Here is a 21,034-nt window from a genome sequence, read left to right on the forward strand (position 1 = left end):
CAGAACAGTCTTTTGGACTCTGTGGGAGAGGGAGCGGGGGATGATTTGGGAGAATGGCATTAAAACATGTATATCATATAAGAAATGAATCGCCAGTCGAGGTTCGATGCAAGATACAGGAAGCTTGGGGCTGGTGCACTGGGATGACCCAGAGGGATGGTATGGGGAGGGAGGTGGGAGGGGGGTTCAGGATGGGGAACACGTGTACACCCGTGGCAGATGCATGTTGATGTATGACAAAACCAATACAATATTGTAAAGTAAAAAAAAATAATAATAAAAAAAATTTTTTTAAGAAAAGGAAAAAAAAATAAAATAAAATATTGAGGGGAAAAAAAAAAGAAAGAAAGCCAATGGGAATTTGCTGTATGACTGAGGGAACTCAAACTAGGGTTTGGTAACAACCTAGAGCAATGGGTTGGGGAGGGAAGTGGGAGGGATGTTCAGGTGGGAGGGGACAAAGGTAAATCAATGGCTGATTCATGTTGATGTTTGGTAGAAACCAATGCAATATTGTAAAGCAATTATCCTTCAATTAAAAACAAATAAATTTTTAAAATATTTCCTTTGTCAACTTGATTGACTTTCATGGAATGTAGCTTAATTCAAAATTACATGGCTATGACTGTTCTTTTTTTAATTTATTTTTTTATTGAAGGATAATTGCTTTACAGAACGTTGTTGTTTTCTGTTAAACCTCAACATGAATCAGTCAAAGGTATACATATATCCCCTCCCTTTTGAACCTCCCTCTCATTAACAGTTTCTTTTTTGCACAAAATACATAAGTGTGCTTTTTAGAAGAAAAATATCCTTTGGTTGTTTTTTTTTTTAATCTTTTGGGCCACATACTGTAAAATAATAAATTACTCCATCACTTATACTTTTACATGAATAGTTTTAAGAAGACTTAAGAAGCTATGCAAAATGCTTTATCACTACAGGCACACAAAAATCCTAAGCCTATTTTAATGCCCTTAGCTGAACACTAAACTTCTTAATGGTAGGGGAAAAGATCAGAGAACCATTTAAAATTATGTGAAGATAGTCTTAAGAGATTATCTACTCCAACTTTGATAGACATTTGCAAGACAAACTGGCAACTTTCTTCTGATACGCAGAGTATATCTGAAATTAAAGTCTTTTGGCAGCCAGTACAGATGACATCATATACCATACTGGACTTCTTTCTTTATGATGACATATAACTGCAAGAAAAATCAAGAACTACACACATCTTTGAAAAACTGCAAAGTATTGTCATTGTTTCAAAGAAAGCAGTTAATGAATTTATACTATCTCCTCCAACCATAGTACTAGAAAATACTCAGCTTTTGAACACTAACACTAGTTTAATGACTGAAAAGAGAAAACACTGGGAATTCCCCAGTGGTCCAGTGGTTAGGATTCTGGACTTTCACTGCCAAGCAACCGGGTTCAGTTCCTGGTTGAAGAACTAAAAATCCCACATGCCATGTGGCCAAAAAAAAAAACTACTAACAGATTAATCAAGCCTTTCCATAGAACACACAAAGCCCTTCCTGTGCTGCCTTTAGAGACCACACAAGAGCAAGCCTCGAAAGCCTCCTTATCTGAAACAAGGAGGGCCACAAGAGGGGTGACTCGGAGAATGAACCTCTGCGGATCTGATGGTCAAGGCAGCATGCTCAGCACCAGAGACAAAGCCAAGAGTGATTACAAATGTAATTCAACTTATAATACTAAAAGAAGTCAAAAGAAGATGACCTAGAACAGAGGTCTTTCAATCCAAAGAGGTTCCTGAGACTAATCATCTCATAAATTATCACACAGTACTCCATTTTCCTATCAAACTGACACCCTGGCTAGTGTGGAGAACATGTCACTGCCTAATTCAGCTGCGGAACTCAGCTCCATTTATAATTCCTTCAGATAGCTGAACTCTGCACTGTGTAATTAAGTGGACCATATACAGTTTCTTAAGTAAGAGCACCCACGCAGACCTTACAACTGCCAAAGTGCCAGCCTAGTTTTTGTTTCTCCTTCAGAACAAAGCACAAGTTCAGCTGACGTAACCTCACATGACCCAGGTCCTCTGGTATTTCTAGTCTGTTTTAAGTCAAAACACTGTGAAGCAGAAATGAGGCTTTACTAGATGATGGGAAAGGATTCTTCAGTTAATGAAATTTGCTTCCAATCTGACAAAATTCATGCTTGTGCCACTTCAGAATTTATTACAAGCCTCTTCAAAATGTGCTAATTTGTCACCAAAGGAAACATTGTGTATAACAAAAAAAAACTACACCTAATTAGTCATATAAAATCTACTCAAGAAAGCCCCTAAAATAGAACAATTTCCTCATAAAACGTACGTGATAAAAAGTTTCCAAGAGCATAACTGTATTTATAGTGCACAGCTAGAATGCATACAATATGCATGCTTATATTCTTCTTGAAAAATGCTGTCTTATAGGTAAACAATCTATACATGACTTGCATATATTTCCTTGTATAAATCAGTTCACCAAATGAAAAAAATACTCTATAAACTATTTCCGGTATTTCCCATTCAACCAGCTACACAGATGCAATATAACAGTACTGGCAGCCAAGTGAACAGAATTTCTTATGACTAATTGGACAAAACCTACTATGTACACCACAGAACTGACAAATTCTGGTAAGACTTACTTGCTACTCCTGATGCCAGTCCATAGAGCAGTCCTCCCCCATCTGACTGCTGAGGCAACACATGCGTTCCTGGAGGAGGTGGCTTTTCCTGTCTGATGAAGTTATACAGTAAGGTTTTCACAAGTTTGCTGGTGTATGGAAGACTACACAAAAAGAAAAAAAAAGAAGAAAATAAACTCATATTTTGGGGAGTCAACTGACTGTGTTGTGATAATCTATTGACATAAAAGGGATTAGCACAATTCAAAGAAAATCTAGCACTGTCACAAAACAGAGACGATTATGGGCTTTGAGATCAGACTTCAGGTTGAACGAATTCTGGTTTTCCTCTTACTATGCTGTATGTTATTCGTCAAATCATTTCAACTCCTAAGCTTCAGTTACTTTATTTGTAGTCAGTACAACAGGTGAGATATTACAAATTCAGTATATAATACAGTACTTGACACTTGAAGGGAGGTAGTAACAGAATCAGTAGGAAAAAGCAAGAGTTAAAAAATACGGAAACTGACGTGAACAGTAATATTTGACTTAACACAATATATCCGAAATATTCAACATATAACCAATATAAATAATTATTGAACCTTACATTTTTAAAAATAAATAAAAATAGGAAATCATTCAATCTATGCATGCATACAAAACATGTCCATAATATACAGACATTTTTTTTTCAATATTAATACTCTGTCTTTCAGTAATGGATGGAGAGGAGAAGGGAGAGAAAATAGGTTAAAAGGAAAATGTGTTCATAAATTAGTGATGAATCAATTCCTGCAATCTGGAGAAAGCTTTTAAACAGGCTCTTGAGCCAATGCTTAAGGCCTTTTCATCTCTATTATCAGTGATTTTCAAATGTGTTCCAAAAGAGTCCTGAAGGATTCTGTGAATGTGCCATAGGTATAATCAAGGTGGCGAGAGGGATGTGAGAAAGACAAAGGTGTCCGTGTGTGTGTGTGTGTGTGTGTGTAATATTTATCTACTCCTAGCCCCACTCACCAGGAGACTCTAAGCTTGTGCTCAGGAGCACAGTGCCACATCCTAACACATGCCTAGCATACAGTAAATGTTTGTGGCCTAAATTAAAGGAGGGATGGTCAGTGAAGCAGCTGCCAGGGAAGTCCAAACACATGGCGATGAGGCACACACTGTACAGTAGTTTCAGTGGAGCTAATGGGGAGGGGAAGCTAGAAATAATTTCAGTGAACAAATATGACTGGATGACTCCTTAAGACACACAGAATGACGCAGCAGGAAGAAAAAGAGGACTTCATAGTTTCAACTCTATAAAGAAACCACTAGAGAAGGTAAAGAAGCTGGAGGATGAAGGGGGTGGGGAGGATGGCTAGTTTAGCCAGGAAAGCACATCCTTGTGGGATCAGTCTGAAGTTCTGATGGAACAACCAGAGGAAATGTCTGTTTGGAGATACGGAACAACACTAAGAAAAGAGGACAAGACAAGAACTATAGATGAATACAATAAAGAACTTGACAAATTTAAAAGAGAAACATACCATCGACCTCGCATCAAATACTTGTGACTGATGCTCTGTCGCAAAACTTCCTTGTGGAAGAGTTGGCAAGAAAGGAAAACCACCATTGTTGACACAGCTTCTACTGATATTTCATACGTAATATCTCTGAAAAAAACAAGAAACAAAGCAGAATAATGATCATTTAGGAAGATATTGCTCTTTTCTAAATAAACTATCCATTTAAAAATAAAACATTTAATGTTTCTGGATTATTTTAAAAATACTAATATGCTTAATATAAAAACTAAGTCAAGCAAAAATATGCAACCTTTCCTTGTCATTAGTTCTTGTAATGGGTGAAATATCCTATTACTTTCTTATTTTCCAGTTCCATCTACTGATGAATGACAAGCATATTAGTGTATAATGGGAATAACTGCCAGCAAAGATCTACTCTAAAGCCCTTATGTTTTATCCCTGTTTAGTTATAACACAGAAACAAACATTCAGATTGTAAAACTGAAGAGAAGTCACAGGGTAGGGAAGACAACGACTTCCCGAGTTGATATTCACTTTATAATAAGAACAATGGTAAACTCTAGATTTTCTATCTCTAAGAGTGTACGTTCTCAAGGCCAACTCTGCCTGTTCAGCAAAATATGAACAGTAAACAAATTATCCCTGTTTTCTTAAACACATTTCTTTTATGAAAGACTACTACTGTCCTCCAAAAATCATTGACCCCTTTTAGAAACAAATCTTAGATCAAATAAAAAGGAAACAATTTCAGCTGAGTAGCGAGCACAAACAGGAACAAATGCATCAAATTTTTTTCAATTATTGCAAAACTTTAAACACAATTATCAGGCAAAACAGTAACGTCTGAGACCAGGAAAGTGAAAATCTCAACAACACAACAAAAAGAGTAACAGCTCCAAAAAAAATCAAAATATTTTTTACAGAACTGAAATATTCATGCAAAGTTCAAAGAAAAACACTTAACACCTACTTACAAGAAGCTCATTAAACAAATTAAAGATGATTTTATTCTAGAAATGGGCAAGCTAACCAGATCTTTGGACTTCCCTGCAGGAGATCCAGGTTTGATCTCTGGGTCGGGAAGATCCCCTGGAGAAGGGAATGCGTACCCACTCCAGTATTATTGCCTGGAGAATTCCGTGGACGGAGGATCCTGGCAGGTTACAGTCCATGGGGTCGCAAAGAGTCAGACATAATTGAGTGACTAACACTTTCACTTTTCACTTTCACCAGATTTTTAAGTTCTAATTCTATCAGATATATATGGAGTTCTTATGGATAGAAATATCTTTTGGAAGTAAAGTATACAAAATAAAACCCAAAAGACCTGTGCAAATGATCTTATTATGCAATAAATAAATCTCATTTCTGCTCAGAAATGTAATACAGTATAACACTTCTCTTTCCTGAAATTTCCATAAATATTATTGTAAATATTAACCACATAAAAGGCAATTCTTTTATTTGCTCTTATTTCTCAAAATGAATCAAAAACAGTCCTGATGTGTTGTATTATGGTTCATTAATTCTTTGCTAATGATGATTTGGGTGCAAAGCCCAAAGGATTTTGAATCACAACAATCATTTATTCATACAGCCCATGCCCATCAGGAATCCATACTCTATAGTCAATTGGCTAGGCTCTTCAGTTGGGTCAGGGCTTGAAGACAAATCCTGAAGAACAAATATTCTGCCACAGGGTACAGTAATCTGGATAGGTGACTACCTCCAATATATTTGTTAATGTATTCAGTCATTGCATCAATAATTAAAAAAAAAAAAAAAACTAGTGGTTTACAATTCAACATCTTACTCTAGGTCCCAGAACCAGGAAGAAATTGTTATCCTTTGTTTAAACTAAAAACTATGGTTATTAATAAATACTAGATGCAACAACCTTAAGGAAAGACTATAGATTTAGAACAAAAGGCTGTTCTCCTTAGAAATTAATTGGGCCAAACAACTTCACAAATGGGACAACAGGAAAAGTTTCAACCCTTGAACCATCCTCTCTTGCCACAGAATTTTGCAAAGAGGTTTTGATTGTGGAAGGTAGGGAAAGCTTGTAGCATAAAAGAATACTGACTCAAAATGACATTTTCATATCAAGCTGAAAATCCATTCCTCAAAATTCTTAAATGAATGAAACTAAGTAATCCTTCCTGTGTGCTTCATGTGCTGTGCTGTGCTTAGTCGCTCAGTCGTGTCCAACTCTTTGCGACCCTATGGACTGTAGCCCACCAAGCTTCTCTGTCCATGGGGATTCTCCAGGCAAGAATACTGGGGTGGGTTGCCATGGATCTCTCAAGGGATCTTCCCAACCCAGGGATCAAACCACAAAGTGCAGTCTCCCACACTGCAGGTAGATTCTTTACCATCTGAGCCACTGGTGTGTTTCATAGATCCACAGATAAAAATTCAATGTGTTTATCATACTGTATTCCAGTTGATACATCATTCAACAAATATTTATAAAGAATTTATTCTTACTATGTCTAAACAGGCATTATATTACACATTGGAGATACATCCATTAACAACAGATAACCTCTGTGGATGTTATACTTCAGTGGAAAAAAAGAACTCAAGTAGTAATTACTCCAAAAAGGATCATAAAGAAAAAAGAGCAAGTAACAAGAAGAAAAGATTATACGGTACTCCAATCTTAATTGTAGGATCAAAGAAAAGCTCCTCTGAAAAAGCAACATTAAGACCTAAAGTATGAGAGGCAATGGTTTACAGTCAAGTCTATCTTTCTTACCAGAATATATGAGATTTTAGCTAGAGATTCCTTTGTTTTTTAGTTGTTTGTATTCCCAACTCGAGTTCCTAACAGGCATTCAATGGATAAAGCATAGAGAGATAAGAGGGATCTCTATTGCTCTGATTTTGATTGGAACTAACTGGAACTTCCTGAATAATCAACAGAATAGCATGCCAGGCATACAAAACTTAGAATAGCAAAAAAAAAAAAATCAAGAAAGAAATATATTGAGGTCATACAATACACGATCATAATACAAAAGGAATACTCATTCCAACAAAAATGCAAAGGGACTTTCATGAAAAAAAGGATCCAGAATACTGCTAACTGACTTGTTAGAGAATATCTTATTCATCCTGTTGGCCAGCACTCATTTATTAGTATTAAAACACTAATAAAGGGCAAACAGGATGACTAAATGGAATGGAATGACAAAATATCACAAACATAATTCTACACAAATTAATTACAACTAAAATTCTCATTGAGCTTCTTTCAGAAACTCTTAACATTTTTGAAAGAATAAACACATAGCTAAGTCAACCTTGAAACTGAAAAGAGAAGAGAGGAACTTCCCCTACGAGATATCAAGCCATGTTACACAGCTGTAGCAATAAAAACAGTATGGTATTTGCCAGTACACAGGCAAAAAAGAAGACAAAACAATGGAATTCAACTGAGAACTGAGTGTACAGGACAAACCTGTGTTTCTAGGGAAATGTATAATAAAATGGATCCACAAATCAATGGAGAACAGATTGTACAGATGACTATTGTTGTTCAGTCACTAAGTCATGCCCGACTTTTTGCAACCCCATGGACTGTAGCACGCCAACCATCCCTGCTCTTTACTATCTGCTGGAGTTTGCTCAAATTTATGTCCATTGAGTCAGTGATGCCATCCAACCATCTCGTCCTCTGTCATCCCCTTCTCCTCCTGCCTTCAATCTTTCCCAGCATCAGGGTCTTTTCCAATGAGTCACTTCGCATCAGATGGCCACAGTACTGAAGCTTCAGCATCAGCCCTGTCAATGAATATTTAGGGTTGACTTCCTTTAAGATTGACTGGTTTGATCTCCTTGTGTCCAAGGGACTCTCAAGAGTCTTGTCCAGCACCACAATTAGAAAGCATCAATTTTTCGGTGCTCAACCTTTTTTATGGTCCAACTCTCTCATCCATACATGACTACTGGAAAAACCATAGCTTTGACTATACACACCTTTGTCAGTAAAGTGATCTCTCTGCTTTCTAATATGCTGTCTATGTTTGTCATAGCTCCTTTCCACTGCAGTCACTGTTCACAGTGATTTTGGAGCCCAAGAAAATAAAGCCTCTCACTGTTTCTACTTTTTCCCCTTCTGTTTGCCATGGAGTGATGGGACTGGATGCCATGATCTTCATTTTTTTAATGCTGAGTTTTAAGCCAGCTTTTTAACTCTCATCTTTCATTCTCAACAAGAGACTCTTTAGTTCCTGTTCACTTATTCACTACTGTTATCTCTGGCATCTTGTGGATGGCCACAAGTATACTTACACTTATAGAATAGTCTCATTTCTTATTGTACTTGTCACATTCTAACATTATATATTAGTTTGTTTACCTACCCTTCCCACAACTACAATCTATGTCTGATTCATGTACCCACCTTAAGGCCTTTCCTCTGCTGTTGCCTCTGCTTTAGAAGCTCTCCCATCACAGAGTGACAGGATTCCCTGACTTTGGGTTTCTATTAAAAGGTTCACTTCATAAGGAGCCTTCCTGTACAATCTTGGCTAAGATACCATATTACTTTTTTCCATTGTACTTGTCACATTCTAACATTATATATAAATTTGTTTATTGTCTGTCCTACCCAACCCACAACTAGAATCTATGTCTTATTCACAACTGTATCTCTGGTACCACTGACTGACCACAAGTACACACATACTTGTTGAATAGTCTCTGTGCTTGTGGGCACAGTGAGAAATTAATTTGGGGTTTACCAAAACCAAGAAAAATACATTCCTTCATGCACAATCTTTATGTGACAAAAAAATACCTGAAACTCACAGCTTCCAAACACTATTTTATGATTTAGTGCTCTGCACAAAAATTCACACACACACATACAGAAGAATTCTCACACACACACACACACACAGGAACCCCCTGGCAGTACACAGGGCTCCACACTTCCACTGTGCAGCTGGTGCAGGTGTGATTCTTAGTTGGGGAACTAAGATCCCAAGTGCCACATGGCATGCCCCCACTCTCAAATAATTCACTAGACTCCTAGGGCCACAGTTACAGAACTAGTAGCAACAGAAAAATATTACTGAACATATTTTCGTTTACTCCATTTTCTACCATAAGTGGTACTAAAAATAACTAGTATTTTAAAAGTCAGCTTCAAAATAAGGAACACAGATTTGGGTTCTATCAATAACCTCAGATGTGCAGATGACACCACGTTTATGGCAGAAAGCAAAGAGGCACTAAAGAGTGTCTAGGTGAAGGTGAAGGAGGAGAGTGAAAAAGCTGGCTTAAAACTCAACATTCAAAAAAATGAAAATCATAGCATCCAGTCCCATCAGTTCAGTTCAGTCGCTCAGTCGTGTCCGACTCTTCATGACCCCGTGAATCGCAGCACGCCAGGCCTCCCTGTCCATCACCAACTCCTGGAGTTCACCCAGACTCACGTCCATCGAATCAGTGATGCCATCCAGCCATCTCATCCTGTCGTCCCCTTCTCCTCCTGCCCCCAATCCCTCTCAGCATCAGAGTCTTTTCCAATGAGGCAACTCTTCGCATCAGGTGGCAGAAGTACTGGAGTTTCAGCTTTAGCATCATTCCTTCCAAAGAAATCCCAGGGCTGATCTCCTTCAGAATGGACTGGTTGGATCTCCTTGCAGTCCAAGGGACTCTCAAGAGTCTTCTCCAACACCACAGTTCAAAAGCATCAATTCTTCGGCGCTCAGCCTTCTTCACAGTCCAACTCTCACATCCATACACGACCACAGGAAAAACCATAGCCTTGACTAGACGGACCTTTGTTAGCAAAGTGACGTTTCTGCTTTTGAATATGCTATCTAGGTTGGACATAACTTTCCTTCCAAGGAGTAAGCGTCTTTTAATTTCATGGTTGCAGTCACCATCTGCAGTGATTTTGGAGCCCCAAAAAATAAAGTCTGACACTGTTTCCCCATCTATTTCCCATGAAGTGATGGGACCAGATGCCATGATCTTCGTTTTCTGAATGTTGAGCTTTAAGTCGACTTTTTCACTCTCCTCTTTCACTTTCATCAAGAGGCTTTTGAGTTCCTCTTCACTTTCTGCCATAAGGGTGGTGTCATCTGCATATCTGAGGTGATTGATATTTCTCCCGGCAATCTTGATTCCAGCTTGTGCTTCTTCCAGTCCAGCGTCTCTCATGATGTACTCTGCATATAAGTTAAATAAGCAGGGTGATAATATACAGCCTTGACGTACTCCTTTTCCTATTTGGAACCAGTCTGTTGTTCCATGTCCAGTTCTAACTGTTGCTTCCTGACCTGCATACAGATTTCTCAAGAGGCAGGTCAAGTGGTCTGGTATTCCCATCTCTTTCAGAATTTTCCACAGTTTATTGTGATCCACACAGTCAAAGGCTTTGGCATAGTCAAGAAAGCAGAAATAGATGTTTTTCTGGAACTCTCTTGCTTTTCCCATGATCCAGCAGATGTTGGCAATTTGATCTCTGGTTCCTCTGCCTTTTCTAAAACCAGCTTGAACATCTGGAAGTTCACGGTTCACGTATTGCTAAAGCCTGGCTTGGAGAATTTTGAGCATTACTTCACTAGCGTGTGAGATGAACGCAATTGTGCGGTAGTTTGAGCATTCTTTGGCATTGCCTTTCTTTGGGATTGGAATGAAAACTGACCTTTTCCAGTCCTGTGGCTACTGCTGAGTTTTCCAAATTTGCTGGCATATTGAGTGCATCATCTTTCAGGATTTGAAATAGCTCAACTGGAATTCCATCACCTCCACTAGCTTTGTTCGAAGTGATGCTTTCTAAGGCCCACTTGACTTCACATTCCAGGATGTCTGGCTCTAGGTCAGTGATCACACCATCGTGATTGTCTGGATCATGAAGATCTTTTTTGTACAGTTCTTCTGTGTATTCTTGCCACCTCTTCTTAATATCTTCTGCTTCTGTTAGGTCCATACCATTTCTGTCCTTTATCGAGCCCATCTTTGTATGAAATGTTCCCTTGGTATCTCTAATTTTCTTGAAGAGATCTCTATTCTTTCCCATTCTGTTGTTTTCCTCTATTTCTTTGCACTGATCACTGAGGAAGGCTTTCTTATCTCTTCTTGCTATTCTTTGGAACTCTGCATTCAGATGCTTGTATCTTTCCTTTTCTCCTTTGCTTTTCACTTCTCTTCTTTTCACAGCTATTTGTAAGGCCTCCCCAGACAGCCATTTTGATTTTTTGCATTTCTTTTCCATGAGGATGGTCTTGATCCCTGTCTCCTGTACAATGTCACGAACCTCATTCCATAGCTCATCAGGCACTCTATCTATCAGATCTAGGCCCTTAGATCTATTTCTCACTTCCACTGTATAATCATAAGGGATTTGATTTAGGTCATACCTGAATGGTGTAATGGTTTTCCCTAGTTTCTTCAATTTAAGTCTGAATTTGGTAATAAGGAGTTCATGATCTGAGCCAAAGTCAGCTCCTGGTCTTGTTTTTGTTGACTGTATATAGAGCTTCTCCATCTTTGGCTGCAAAGAATATAATCAATCTGATTTCGGTGTTGACCATCTGGTGATGTCCATGTGCAGAGTCTTCTCTTGCGTTGTTGGAAGAGGGTGTTTGCTATGACCAGTGCATTTTCTTGGCAAAACTCTACTACTGCGGGCAGGAATCCCTCAGAAGAAATGGAGTAGCCATTATGGTCAACAAAAGAGTCCGAGATGCAGTACTTGGATGCAATCTCAAAAACGACAGAATGATCTCTGTTTGTTTCCACGGCAAACCATTCAATATCACAGTAATCCAAGTCTATGCCCCAACCAGTAATGCTGAAGAAGTTGAAGTTGAATGGTTCTATGAAGACCTACAAGACCTTTTAGAACTACCACCCAGTCCCATCAGTTCATGGCAAATAGATGGGGAAACAATGGAAACAGTGAGAGCCTTTATTTTCTTGGGCTCCAAAATTGCTGCAGAAGATGACTGCAGCCATGAAATGAAAAGATGCTTGGGCTTCTTGGAAGAAAAGCTATGCTAAACCTAGACAACATATTAAAAACAAGAGATATTACTTTGTCAACAAAGGTCTGTATACTCAGAGCTATGGTTTTTCCAGTAGTCATGTATGGATGTGAGAGTTGGACCATAAAGAAGGTTGAGTACCAAAGAATTGATGCTTTTGAACTGTGGTGTTGGAGAAGACTCGTGAGAGTCCCTTGGACTGCAAGGAGATCCAACCAGTTAATCCTAAAGGAAATCAACTCTGAATATTCATTCAGAAGGATCTGAATGCATCCGGAAGGACTGATGCTGAAGCTAAAGCTCCAATACTGTGGCATCTGATGCAAAGAAGTGACTCATTAGAAAAGACCCTGACACTGGGAAAGATTGAAGGCAGGAGGAGAAGGGGACGACAGAGGATGAGATGGTTGGATGGCATCACCGACTCTACAGACATGTGTTTGAGCAAGCTCCGGGAGATGTTAAGGGACAGGGAAGCCTGGCGTGCTTCAGAGGATGAGATGGTTGGATGGCATCACCGACTCTACAGACATGTGTTTGAGCAAGCTCCGGGAGATGTTAAGGGACAGGGAAGCCTGGCGTGCTTCAGTCCATGGGGTCACAAAGAATGGGACACAACTGAGCAACTGAACAACAACGGGGGGGAAATGATCTAGACAGGAAAACCTCTGAAATAGTCACTTAAGCACATTTTAAAGGCACACATGGATATAATGTAACTATCCATCAATTATCTGTCTAGTTACCATGTTCCCTCACATCTCCCAAGTCTGTGTGAGGGCTCAAGCTCCCTCTATGCTCACCCCCAAACTGCTTGGCTAACTCATATTGTCATTCAAGACTCTGCACTAGCTTCACCTTCTCCAGAAAATCCACAACTATAATGTTTCTCATACTCTATATCATACAAGAAAATATTTGCTGAACCAAAAAAAAATCAACTAGTATTAGAAAATAATGAAAATGTAATAAGACACCACTTACACACTAACTTACAGAACTATATAATATTTAAAGAGCTCACAAGATTTAAGACTACTTCCATTTCCAGCAGTGATGGACAGAAAATTCAGAAGACTATTCCTGATGAAGTCAACAAAAATCATTGACAGAGGGTCTGGAAGGACATGTTCTAAAAAGACCAAAGAGCTAGTAAAATATGAAGAATTATTAATACAAGGCCAAGACTGAGGCACTAGGAAAACCTAGAGAGGTCAGCTCAACTTCTGGAACTGCTCTGGCCTTGGGATGTTTCCTGATTCATAAGCAGTGGTTGGGAATCTGAGCAGTGCTTGTGACAGGGTTGACAGTCTAGGGGACAAAAGCTGGAGTCCAAGGCTGTCCAAGGAGCAAGCCGCAGAAATCCACTCCCCATACAGGGCAGAGATTCTCAAGGGGATCCTGAAATCAACAGTCTCATGGACTAGAACTGAGCTTTTTAAGTTCCCTGGGTGGCCATGAAAATTCTGAAACAGAATTAAGAAGAATCCAAGGCACCCAGAGAAACAGACCATCCTCTCTGAAGAAAGATAAAATCATCCTATCAAATTATTTTTACAACTCTACAAACACAAAAACTAGCAAACAATCAAAAATGGGCACATAAAAAGATAAGACTACATGAACAAGAATCACAATACACCTACAAAACAAACAAAAAAACCTCTTTCAATAGTAATTAATTACCAAACACAAATACACCTGTTCTACTTATGGAATAAAAACCAAATTTATCAAATCAAAATTTTCCCAAGGATCTGTAAACTATATAAATATAGCAGGCTTTTTAAGTTCTAGAAAAAAATGTCTTGAGCTGAAAAAAACAACAGCCAAATTTTAAAACTTGATTTTAAAAAAATAAGTAAATAAGAAGAAAGGAAAACAGGAGAGAAGAGGGATGCAGGAAGAGAAGGGGGAAGAGAGGGAGAAAGGAAGGAAGGAGGGAAAGAAATAACCTCTATAAATGGGTTTAATAGCAGAAGATTATTTAGACTCAGCTGAAGAGAGATTCAATGACTTGGACGTTAAGTCATAAGAAATAACCCAGGATAAAGTACAGAGAGACAAGATGATGTTAAGAGGCATTTGTTTCCATATCAGAGCTATTATGAAAAAGTATTTTTAAAAGACTTATAAACATTTGCATGTAAGTCATCTGCAAACATTTATTTTCCATTCTTGTAGGTGGATGCCTGAAAATAAAATTGCTAGATGAGAGGACAGGTGGATGTTTGACTTCATGAGAAACCGTCACACCTTTTCTCAAACTGGTTGTACCATTTTATATATCACAGCAGTTTTTTATACAGATTTTATTTTTCAAAACAGCTTGAGGTTCTCAGCAACACTGAAGATAGAGAATTCCTATATCCCTTGCCCCACAGATGTGTAGCCTCCTCCACCACTCCAGAGTAGCATATGTGTTAAAAATGATTAACCAACACTGACAAGTGATCATCACCCAGAGTCCATAATTTATATTACAGTTCACTATTGCCATGTGACTGCTACAATCACAGTAATTTTGACAAATGTGATAACATGTGCCCACGATTACAGTACCACACAGAACAGTTTCATTGCTCTAAAAGTACTCCATGTTCTATATTCTTCCCTCCCCCCAAAACCTTGGACAACACTTACTTTGGTGGTGTGTAGTGATATCTTACTACAGCTTTAATTTGCATTTTCTAATGGTTAATAACATCAAAACTCAATGTGTTTACTGGCCATTTACAGATCCTTTTTGTGAAGTATCCATTTAAATCTTCTGTTCATTTTTAATTGGGTTATTTGCCTAATTATTTTTAAATTTTAAGAAATCTTTATATATTCAAGAATAAATTCTTTTGTTAGTTATGTTTCAGAGACATTTTCTCCCATCTGCGGCTTGACTGTTCTTTTTTGAACAGTCTCTCTTGAGGAGGCAAGATTTTTATTTTTGAAGAAGTTTAACTTATCAAGACTTTCCTTTTCTGGCTATTGCTTTCTGTATCCTTTCTAAGTTTTCTTTTCCTAAACCAAGACTGTGTATATTATTCTGTGTTACATGTGAAGGTAGGAGTTAAAGTTTTGTTTTGTTTTCTTATATAATAATTACCTTTTCCAGCACCACTAGTTTAAAAACATTTCCCTCCCCAATTGAATAGTTTTGCTGTTTTTCTCACACACACACACAAAAAAAAGACCACAGAAGTGCAAATCTATTTCCTGGCTCCCTCCAGGGCTTCCCTAGTGGCTCAGAGAGTAAAGAATCTGCCTGCAAGGCAGGAAACTCAGGTTCCACCCCTGAATCAGGAAGATCCCCTGGAGAAGATAATAGCTACCCAATCCAGTATTCCTGCCTTGGAAATCCCATGGAGAGAGAAGCCTAGCAGCCTACAGTCCATGGGGTCACAAAAGATTCGAACACGACTGAGTGACTAACACTTTTTCACTAAACTCATCCACAGATTGATTTTTCTATTATTTGATCAATACCATATTACCTTCAAAACAGTAGCTTTGGGCTTCCCTGGAGGTCCATATGGTTAACAATCAGTCTAGCAATGCAAGGGAACACCAGTTTTTTCCCTGGCCTGGGAAGATTCCACCTGCCATGGAACAACTAAGCCCATGCACCACAACTCCTGACGCCTGTGCACCCTGGAGCCTGTGCTCTGCAGCAACAGAAGCCACCACAGTGATACGCCTGGGCACCAAAACAAAGACTAGTCCCCACTTTCCACAACTAGAGAAAGCCCACGCACAGCAACAAAGACCCACCACAGCCAAAACAAGAAATCAATCTCAAAAGCAAAAACACAACTGTAGCTTTACAGCACAGTGGGAAGAGACAGAGTATAAGTATTCCATTTGTTCCTCTTTTTCAATTATCTCCTCAGATATTCTAGGTTCTTTGCACTTCCCAGTACATTTTCGAATCAGCTTGTCAGTGTCTAGGAAAAAAACAAACAAAAAGCCTGGTACAAATATGATAAATGGACTCTGTAGCTCAATCTGGGTGATACTGACATCTTAACAATGTTGAGTCTTCCAATTCGTGAACACAAGATATGTCTACATTTAGGTCTTCTTTGACTTCACTGAGCAGTGTTTTTTAGTTGTCAGTATATAAGTTGTACACATATTTGTTGAATTTACTATTTCATGTTTTCATATTGTTTTAAAATAGAAGTTTTAAAGTTTTAGTTTCCAGTTGTTTGCTACTAGTATGTGATTTCTGTATAATTATCTTGTAAACTGTAAACTTGCTAAACTCACTTTTCAGCTCAAGTAGCTTTTCTATGTTCCTCAGGGCCCTCTACATAAACAATCATGTTGCCAGCAAATAAAGACAGTTTTACTTTTTCTTTTCCAATCTCTATGCCTTTTATTCTTTGTTTTGTTTTCTTGAACTGGCTAGAGCCTCATATAATAGCAAACAGAAATGCTTAGAGCAAACACCCTTGACTTGTTTCTAATCACAGAGGAGGTAAAGCTTTAGTTTCTCATAACTGGGTGTGATGTTAGCTGCAGGGTTTTCATGGATGCCCTTAACCTAGTTGAAGATGTTTCTTCCTAGTTTGCTGAGAGTCTTTTTTTCCATGAATAGATGTTGAATTTGGTCATACGCTTTTTCCACATTTACTGAGACAATCAAATAGCTTTTCTATTTATTAATGTGACATATTGATTCTCAAGTGCTAACAATATTGTATCCCTGAGATAATAAGGCCCACTTGTTTATACTGTATAATCCTATTCTTATGTTGCTGGATACAATTTGCTAATTTTTTTTAAAGCTTTTTCTCCTATATTCATGAGAAATATAAGTCTGTGACTATCTTTTTTGTGGAATGTCATCGTTAGGTTTCAGTATCAAGGTATGCTGGCTTTATAAAACAACTTATTCCATCTGCTTTTGAAACAATACAGTTAAATATTTGTTTCATGATGTGATGCTGAGCAAAGATAGCAGATCAGTACTGTGCACCGTATGAATGAATACACCTAAAATGTTAATATGAGAAGAACAAAAACAGCAATCCTGGAAGATGAGATTACAGGTGACTATTTTTTACTATATTTAAAATTTAAAAATGGGAAGGACATAAAGGAAAATGAGTGGGAGAAAGACTGCTTCAAACTGGCTGTCTCCACTGGGAAATTTCCTGAAAAAAAAAAAAAAAGTAGCAGGAGAGAAGGTCTGAGGATCATCTCTAATTTCATTTTGACCAAAGGTTTTCTGAATTATTTCTGTCTCTCACTTCACTGTAAACAATCAAAGTACTAGAGATTTGCAACTAGGAAAAACAACCTAGTATCTCGGTCCTTTTGAACTGCAGTAACAAACTCATACAATAAACAACGGAAATGTACTCCTCACAACTCTGGAAGCAGACAGTCCACATCAAGATACCTGCAGATCCAGTACTTGATGAGAGCTGGCTTTCTGGTTCCCAAAGATTAAGCGTGTTTTTGCTGTGTTATCATATTATGGAAGGCAGCAAGGACATTTTTGTGGGTATCTTTTAGAAGGGCACCACTCCCATTCATGAGGGCACGGCCCTCGTGACCTAATCATCTCCCAGAGGCCCCAAACCTTCTAACACTATCAATGCAGAGGTTCAGTTCAGTTCAGTTGCTCAGTCGTGTCCGACTCTGTGACCCCATGGACTGCAGCACGCCAGGCCTCCCAGTCCATCACCAACTCCCAGAGTTTACTCAAACTCATGTCCATTGAGTCGGGGATGCCATCCAACCATCTCATCCTCTGTCGTCCCCCTCTCCTCCCGCCTTCAATCTTTCCCAGCATCAGGGTCTTTTCTAACTGCAGAGGTTAGGTTTTAAAATATGATTTTGTGGAGGACAGGAACATTCAGACAGTAGCAATGAACTAGTCACACTTGCTGCATTATTTAGGGCTCTCCTAAATATACCAACAGGATATAAGGATATATAATATGGAAAGTAATTTATTTATAAAAGATTGGCTCACGCAATCATGGGGGCTAAAAGGTCCCATTATCTGCCATCTGCAGGCCCAGGAAAGCCAGCGGTGTAGTTCCAGTCCAAACCTAAAGGCCTGAGAAGCAGGAAAGCCTCGGCCTGAGTGGGAAGGCCCAAGAAACAGGCGTGCCAACATCCAAAGACAGAAAGAGACGGGTGTCTCAACTCAAGACAGGGAGCAAGCTCGCCCCTCCTCCACCTTACTATTCTACTCATGTCCTCAACGGACTGCAAGACACTCACCAGCACTAGTGCATATGATCTTTTTCACAAACTCTACCAATTCAAATGCTAATCACTTCCAGAAACATACTCACAGACACACCCAGAAATAACGAACTAGCGTTTGGTCTCTGGGCATCCCACAGCTCAAACTGTCACACAAAAATTAACCATTACACTTGCCAAAGACCTAAGTTAAACTTACTAGCAAAGCCACAGATTCAGTCTCATTAAAGCCATTTAGTCATTAAAAGCATTTAAGCACTATTTGAAAGGTTTTACACCTAGAAATTTTTGTTCCTTCATAAGAAACTAACAGCATTCTAACACCTAATTTGTTATTTAAAAAGTAAATACATATTTCATTAACCTCAAAATTTGACATCTACCACAGGTGTGTTATAATTTTAAGTGGGAACACTCAACAAGAAGTTGACATTTGCACAAAGATTTGAAAGAAATAAACAAGGGAAAAGTCTTCTAGAAAGAAAGACCAGCACATGCAAAGGCCCCGAGGTAGGAACATGGCTAGAATATTCAAAGAATGGCAGAGGCCAATGCGTCTTGAAGGGAGTTTGCAAGCAGGGTGGTAAGAGATGAGGCCAAAAAGGTAAGAAGAAGCTTGGAAGGCCTAAGAGATGTAACAGACTGATAAATTCCATTTCTTAAAAATAGTTTCTAAAAATTTATCATGGCAAAAACACATATACTAATAGCAAAAAGAGTCAAAAGGCACATAGAAAAAACACAATGTCACAAAGGACTAACCTTTTTAATGTAAAACGGGTCCTAGAAATAGATACAATAAAGGTGCCAATATAAGAATATAAGAATGAGCAAAAGACATTAGCACAGAGATGTTAGCAATCCTAATGCCCGTCAATAGGGGAATGATTAAATATAAACTGATTCTGACATACAACAGAATACAACGCAACTTTTAAAAACGAATGAAAAAGGATGTAGACAAATCAGAATGCACATACAAGGCTAGTGGGAATGTAAAACGATGAGGCCACTACAGAAAGGTTTGGCATTTACTTAAAAAGTCAAACACAGAGTTACCACGTGACCTGGTAACTTTACTCCTATACACATACCCAAAAGAACTGAAAACCACATCCACACAAACTCTTGTACATGAATACTCACATAAGCATTATTCATAATGGCCAAAAAGTAGAAACAACCAGAATATTTATCAACTGACAAATGGATAAACAAAATGTGGTATATATTCATACAATGGAATAGTTTTCAGCAATAAAAAGAAATGAAGTACTGGGGCATGCTACAACATGGATGAACCATGCTACACTATGAATGAAGACAGATACAAAAAGCCACACACTGTATGATTCCATTTATATGAAATGTCTACAAAGGGACAATCTATACAGACAAGAAGCAGATTAGTGGTTACTACAGGCAGGAGGGCAAGGGAAATGGGGAATGACTGCTAATAAGTAGAGGGGTTCTTTTGGGGTAATAAAGTTCTGCAATTAGATAGCAGTGACAGGTTTACAACTTTTGTGAGTTTACTAAAAACCATGTAAATAGATACTTTGAAAGGGTAAATTCTGGAGTACCTAAAGTATACCTCAATACACTTTTAATTTAAAACACAAAAATGAGAAAGCTCTCTAAATGCTTGTATACAGAAACTGCCAAGATAGACTGCTAACTGAAAAAAGAAGAAAATTCAAAACATTGCATAATTTCCTACCTTTTACATGAATACAGGGGGAAATAAGAATCTAAATTCATAACTGAATATACATGCATAAAAAAATTCAGGAAGCATACATAAGAAACCAAGCACGAACAGTGGTTACTATGGAGACAAACAGGAGGGCTGGAGATGGGCAACAAGGACAGGCAGGAGACGGTTCATGTGCACTTTTATGGGATCAGTATTTGAACAACATAAAGGTATCACCTGCTTGAAAATGAAATTAATCAAGAACTAACAATAGAGGATTATCATGAATGATAAAATCAATCTTTTACTAATTAAAATCTGATGACACTGAAATAAGAATAAACAAAAACCTAAAACATACTGCTGTATGCTGAATGAGTCACTGTCCCCAAGTTAGAAAACGGAGGCTCTGCTTCTAAGTTCTCTATTGAAGTTACTCTGTTCACTTCAAAAAATAAGTCCCCTGGGTCTCAGTTTTCTTATTTGTAAGTAAGTACATTAGGCAAGATGATCTTTAATGTCAATTCTTGCTGTAACTTTCTATAATGTTCAAAAATGGAATTCAAGGCAACATTATACTCAAAACAACAAAATTTTAAATCTATTAATTGGGCTATCTTAGGTGCCAAATAATCAGGGAAAAGAGCCAAGACAGGCCAATACTTGAAAGAAACCAAAGTTCCACCATGCTGAGTGTGGTGGTTTTTAAAAGATGAAAAATGTTTTAAGCTAACAGATCTTTCTTGTTTTATGTCCTTGTATAATCTTCAGAAGATTTTCATTACACAATCGCCAAAACAAAGTCAACTTTAAAAAGCCAAAATGTTACTTCGGCTGCCATGTTATCCCAAGAACTTTCCACCATCTGGGCTGGAAATGTCCTAGAACAAACTACTGTTGGAGCAAGTAATTAATTTCATGTG

The 21,034-nt window shown here is 38.2% G+C and overlaps 1 protein-coding gene across 7 annotated transcripts in view; it reads right to left on the reverse strand.

Moving 5' to 3' along the window:
• DYM (dymeclin) overlaps window positions 1-21,034 on the reverse strand; it is a 400,521-nt gene that overhangs the window by 293,938 nt on the left and 85,549 nt on the right. For all 7 annotated transcript variants that reach the window (XM_005224266.5, XM_059880986.1, XM_024984401.2 and 4 more), the window contains 2 exons: window positions 4,188-4,313; window positions 2,671-2,813 (listed from right to left, as the gene is read on the reverse strand). In XM_005224266.5, coding sequence (XP_005224323.1) covers window positions 2,671-2,813; window positions 4,188-4,313 — 269 coding nt within the window. The remainder of the gene's footprint in view (window positions 1-2,670; window positions 2,814-4,187; window positions 4,314-21,034) is intronic.

This window comes from Bos taurus, chromosome 24 (genome assembly GCF_002263795.3).
Source record: "Bos taurus isolate L1 Dominette 01449 registration number 42190680 breed Hereford chromosome 24, ARS-UCD2.0, whole genome shotgun sequence".
NCBI classification, from domain to species: Eukaryota; Metazoa; Chordata; class Mammalia; order Artiodactyla; family Bovidae; genus Bos; species Bos taurus.